At 39.6% G+C, this 5,680-nt stretch overlaps 1 protein-coding gene and 1 long non-coding RNA gene across 2 annotated transcripts; both read left to right on the top strand.

Annotated features, from left to right (window-relative positions):
- Window positions 1-132: 132 nt before the first annotated feature.
- On the top strand, window positions 133-929 carry LOC123964059. Its single transcript, XR_006823323.1, has 3 exons — window positions 133-241; window positions 382-416; window positions 792-929. It is a non-coding gene; the product is annotated as an uncharacterized LOC123964059 (long non-coding RNA).
- A 1,724-nt stretch (window positions 930-2,653) lies between these two features.
- On the top strand, window positions 2,654-4,700 carry LOC123964061. Its single transcript, XM_046041174.1, has 7 exons — window positions 2,654-2,730; window positions 2,852-2,931; window positions 3,034-3,375; window positions 3,562-3,603; window positions 3,759-3,869; window positions 4,015-4,049; window positions 4,490-4,700. Exons 2-7 carry the CDS (start codon window positions 2,886-2,888, stop codon window positions 4,610-4,612), a joined length of 699 nt encoding a protein of 232 aa, XP_045897130.1. The 5' UTR covers window positions 2,654-2,730; window positions 2,852-2,885; the 3' UTR covers window positions 4,613-4,700.
- The last annotated feature ends 980 nt before the right edge of the window (window positions 4,701-5,680 follow it).

Consider the following 5,680-nt stretch of genomic DNA (forward strand, 5'->3'; position numbering starts at 1 on the left):
ATGTCATTAAAAGGCAGCGATGAGCCGCATGATGACGTGGACAGCAAGTGTGAAAGTAAGATTCTCCATAAGATTTCCTTCATTGTGCAGATAGAGAAAATAGAGTCTAACTTAATGATCTTTCTTGTAGAAGAGTCTGATGGAATAGCAAAGCTGACGAGTGTGATCCTGGGCGGCCTGACTGTTTTCCTTGTAATAGTCATCATCGGTCTGCTTGTTAAAAACAGGAAACTTCAGACAGGTACTTCTTCAGAGCTTCTCTGTCTATCTTATATTTGGTTTAGTTGCTAGTGGAAATACTCTTAAAGTTGTGTCAGTATGTCTGGGTTATCAAAGACAATGATCAATAAACTGACCAGATATTTTGTTTCTGTCACTCAGCTCATAAAGAAGAACAGAATCCAGAGCAAACAGAGGTGAGTCCAATTTTAACATTCATGACTACAACAAATTGTGTGACAGAAAACAGCTGTAACTATATTCTGTTGGTTAAAATGAGCTTATCCCTGATATATTGGCACATTTGAATATATGTACATAGTATATTATCAAAGGAAGGTTAAATTAAGGGCAACTGAACTGGTTAAGGTTACTTGAAGATGTTTCGTAGAACCATTCAGTCAGAACTAAAGAAGTCTTTTGGATGAGAGATGGAACGTCTTTGAGTAACCTTAACCCTGTGAAGTCTTATCAGAAATATAATACTGGTATTAGCATCAAAAATTCATTGTCAATTAAAATCATGTTACCACCACATCACCGCATTAAGACGTAAAATACTCTTTTCACAGAATGTGGCCTCTGATGAGCTGAACTACGCAGCAGTGACTTTTCAACCAAAAGGAAAAAGAAGTGAGCGAGAGCCGAATGTTATTTATGCTGCCACCAGATAGACTCGGGAGACATCTGAAACTGATGCTGTATCGTATTAAAATGCTTTGGGGCTTTTTTATGGCTTGTTGGTGAGAGCAATGACCACTCTTGCCAAATCATTTAATTTTGGAATAAAGATCCAATGTTCAATGTGCAAGTGTTTTCCTACTGCAGAGCTAGAATTCTTAACATTTCCTTCTATATAGCAAAAACATATGACTGGTGTTTGATGTAGGATGAGCCAGTAAGAGCACTTATTAGTGTCCAGACTGTATAATAGTGAGAGTTTGATGGAGGTCTGCAGCAGTGGAGTAAGTAAGGTACACATCACTTGTTTGACAGGAAGAGACAGCATATTGTGGTCTGAGCACAACTGAGGTGAAAAGCATGTGGCCTGTTAGATCAAAGGTTTCTGAAAAAATAAAATGTTAAAGGAAGCAGGTAATACTGGCCAAGAAAATAAAAAGCCTCTATGGGTGCATGTAACTGGAAAACTACACAGTACATAAATTTCCAGTTTGAGTATTTTAACTGTGATATCTATGTGTGAAACCATACGCTACATGTGTCATGGATGTGTGTACAAGGCAACAGGATTGAAGACCCAAATGCAGACAATGAGGAACAACAGCAAGTGAGCAGGTGGGTGTCGGGTGACCATGATTGGTGGTAAAGTCTGAGCACATCAAGTTCCTCTCCTTTAGAACCAGGTTCTAGTTTGGGTTCAGGAGGCAGACACCATCTCCACATTTAGGAGTAGATTTAAGACTTTCCTCTTTTGATAAAACTTATAGTTAGGGCTGGCTCAGGTGGGCCCTGAACCATCCCTTTAATCGTGCTGCTGTAGGCCTAAACTGCAGGGAGACTTCCCATGATGCACTGAGCTCCTCTCTCCCCCTCCCCCTCTCTGTCTGTATGAATTCTTATCCCATTAACTCATGTTACTACAGCCTAGTGCTGGCTACACGACTTTCAACGTCGGCAGATCGTTGTGCTGTTCAGACTACACGACTTGCTGTCTTGTAACGGGAGTCTTGAAGTCGTTGTGGTGTTCACACTATGTGACTGATGAGCGACAGGGGGTCACACACTGCACGAGCTGACAACACCTCTGCCAGCCGGCAACTCTATCTGGTCTCCAAACCACGTTTTGTCAAGAAAATGCATATGAAAGTGACAGGTGAAAAGTGAGACGGGAAATGACGCAAAACCATGTGCGAAACAGGAGTGGTTTGCTATCATACATATATATATAGATAAACATTATAAAGACAAAGAATATGGGTGAAAGAATGGATTAGCACACGTGGGCAGCAGATATTTTCTGTGCTACAGAGAGATTTGGAGGTGAGTTAAAAGTGTTTTCGGGTGAAAAAGTAGCTGCCTGCTCTCATTGGTTGGATGTGGATGTCAAGACGGCCGACAGCTTCAGATATTTAGCATGCTAGATATCTGTCTGGTGTCTGCGATGCGACACAGAGATATTTTACATTTCTATGTGGAACTTAATGCATCGTTATAATTCACACATGATGACTGGCAAGCGCCGATCGATCGCTGTAGAGTTTGGATCTGTGGATGCGGGGCACCCATTGCTATAATTCTGATTATTTTATATTTATTACTATTATCATTTTGTTGTGATATTTGTGTTATTAACCCCTACCATTATTATTATTTTACATCTCTATGTGGAATGTGTAACTTTGTGTTCACTTTCCTCCTGCTCTCTCTCTCTCTTTCTCTCTCTCTCTCTCTCTCCCTGTTGGCCGCCCACCCTCAGTCTAGGTTCTGTTTAAGGTTTCTACCTGTTAAAATGAGGTCTTTCCTGCCACTGTTGCCAAGTGCTTGCTCATGGTAGGAATTGTTGGGTCTCTGTAAATTTTTACAAGGAGTAGGGTCTAGACGTGCTCTGTATGAAAAGTGATGAGTAAAGCAATGAGATAACCTCGGTTATGAATTGGTGCTATATATATAGATAGATATTTTACAGAGCTTCAGTCATCCACACTATGATGAACTTTACCTTGATAACAGCTTTCCTTCTCTGCAGCCTCAGTAAGTACTGATATTGAGTTACTCCCAACTTCAAGAGTTATTGTTTACTGTCATGTTACTTTATAACTAGAAAGTCTTCTTGTCATCTTCTGTTTGTTTCAGGCTGGATCTCTGTCTCAGTTTCTGAGTCTCAGACTGTGGCGGTCGAGCCTGGTGAAGACGTCACACTGCTGTGCTCCAACATTTCCAAAAATGAAGGTGTAACATTCTGGATCAGACTTGTCCAGAGAACCAACATCAGCTGTATCTCTGTTATGATCACATCTAAAAGCAATGCTACATTCTGTGATGGATATCAAGATGGAAGATTTGAAATGAGCTCCAACATCTCTGCTGTCTTTCTCAAAATCAAACAAGTGGGTCTATCTGACTCTGGACTGTATTTCTGTGGATTTTATGTAAACGGACTTCCAAGTTTCAGTTTAATTCATTTAGGCATTAAAGGTAAGAGTATTGTAAAGTATTTCTGTCTTTGGGTTCCCATTATTCAGCTGTGTTTTTCTGCTTATATTGCAAAACATATTTTGATAATTGTCTTAAAACAACATCATGTGTGCAACAAAGTGGCTTCAATAATTTATATATAAATCTGCCAAATCAAGACTGAATTTATCTTCATGTCATTAAAAGGCAGCAATGAGTCGCATGATGACGTGGACAGCAAGTGTGAAAGTAAGATTCTCCTAAAGATTTCCTTCACTGTACAGATTATCAAATGTTTGAAGGTCAAAAAGTTTAGTTAAATTCAGTTTGGTCCATTTTCATTTCAGCCAGTTCTCACGTCTCTAAAGGAAAAATAGAGTCTAACTTAATGATCTTTCTTGTAGAAGAGTCTGACGGAATAGCAAAGCTGACGAGTGTGATCCTGGGCGGCCTGACTGTTTTCCTTGTAATAGTCATCATCGGTCTGGTTGTTAAAAACAGGAAACTTCAGACAGGTACTTCTTCAGAGCTTCTGTGTCTATCTTATATTTGGTTTAGTTGCTAGTGGGAATTATCTTAAAGTTGTGTCAATATGCCTGAAAAATGACAAACCCCTGGCGTGATCAATGAACTGACCAGATATTTGTTTCTGTCACTCAGCTCATAAAGAAGAACAGAATCCAGAGCAAAGAGAGGTGAGTCCAATTTTAACACTTAGTTAAATATATTGTTTTATAGAGCCTGGCCAAAAAAACCATTGGAACTATATTGTATTAGCTAGTATTAGTCTGTCCTGAAATATTGTTGTATATGTACCATTTGTACGCATATAATACTTTGTAATGAAACTGTGTCTCCTTTCTCTAGTTTGCCTGTTAGAAAGCACTAACAAGTTTCTTTTTCAACTGTGGAACGTCCTGCTCCGTGAAAAATGTCACAATATTTTAAAGAACAAATTTAAGGGAGTCTTATTATTGAAATATGTATTATGTATTGCATGTATACATAAATATTGTCCAAATGTCAATATTATTTCATATTTATTTTTTTATTTAATATCCACTATCTGTTAGGCTTTGGGGAATTAAAATCATGTCAAGTCACCAAATTAAAATGTAAAATACTCTTTTCACAGAACGTGGCCTCTAATGAGCTGACCTACGCAGCGGTGAAATTTCGAGCAAAAGCAAAAAGAAGAGATGTGGAGACAAATGTTTTTAATGCTGCTCAAGAGACATCTGATGCTGTATCTTATTAATATGCTTTGGGGCTTTTTATGGCTTGTTGGTGAGAGCAATGACCACTCTTGCCAAAATGTTTATTTTTCAATAAAGATTCAATATTTATTCCTTTGACAGTGTCTCCATACTGCGGAGTTATAATTCTTAGCATTTCCTTTCTCTCAGTCTGTTCAGCATGAAAACATATGATGTATGTTGATGTATTAGTGTCCAGACTGTATAATAGTGAGAGTTTGATGGAGGTCTGCTGCAGTGGAGTAAGTAAGGTACACATTACTTGTTTGACAGGAAGAGACAACATATTGTGGTCTGAGCACAACTGAGGTGAAAAGCATGTGGCCTGTTAGATCAAAGGTTTCAAAAAATAAAATGTTCAAGGAAGCAGGTAATACTGGCTGAGAAAATTAAAAGTCTCTATGGCTGCATGTAACTGGAAAACTACACAGTACATATATTTCTAGTTTGAGTATTTTAAATGTGATACCATAACGTGTGAAACCATATGCTACATGTGTCATGGATGTGTGTACAAGGCAACAGGATTGAAGACCCAAATGCAGACAATGAGGAACAACAGCAAGTGAGCAGGTGGGTGTCAGGTGACCATGATTGGCGGTAAAGTCTGAGCACATCAAGTTCCTCTCCTTTAGAATCAGGTTCCAGTTTGGGTTCAGGAGGCAGACACCATCTCTTTAAGACTTTCCTCTTTTGATAATGCTTATAGTTAGGGCTGGCTCAGGTGGGCCCTGAACCGTCCCTTAGTCGTGCTGCTATAGGCCTAGACTGCTGGGAGACTTCCCATGATGCACTGAGCTCCTCTCTCCCCCTCCCCCTCTCTGTCTGTATGCATTCTTATCCCATTAACTCATGTTACTACAGCCTAGTGCTGGCTACACGACTTTCAACGTCGGTGTGCTGTTTGGACTACACGACTTGCTGTCTTCTGAATGGAGTTTTAAATTCCTTGTGTTCACACTGCATGGGCAGTGGTCCAGTGGATAGCACTGTGGCCTCACAGCAAAAAGGTTGTGGGTTCAAAAACCGGTCAGCCCGGCCTTTCTGCGTGGAATTTGCATGTTCTGCGT

The sequence above is a fragment of the Micropterus dolomieu genome, unplaced genomic scaffold (genome assembly GCF_021292245.1).
Source record: "Micropterus dolomieu isolate WLL.071019.BEF.003 ecotype Adirondacks unplaced genomic scaffold, ASM2129224v1 contig_356, whole genome shotgun sequence".
Taxonomy (NCBI): domain Eukaryota; kingdom Metazoa; phylum Chordata; class Actinopteri; order Centrarchiformes; family Centrarchidae; genus Micropterus; species Micropterus dolomieu.

Coding starts and splice junctions, on each gene's coding strand:
- LOC123964061 (XM_046041174.1), top strand. CDS start 2,886: ATGATGAACTTTACCTTGATAACAGCTTTCCTTCTCTGCAGCCTCA. Junction 2,932..3,033: donor TTTCCTTCTCTGCAGCCTCA/GTAAGTACTGAT, acceptor TGTTTGTTTCAG/GCTGGATCTCTGTCTCAGTT. Junction 4,050..4,489: donor AGAATCCAGAGCAAAGAGAG/GTGAGTCCAATT, acceptor CTCTTTTCACAG/AACGTGGCCTCTAATGAGCT.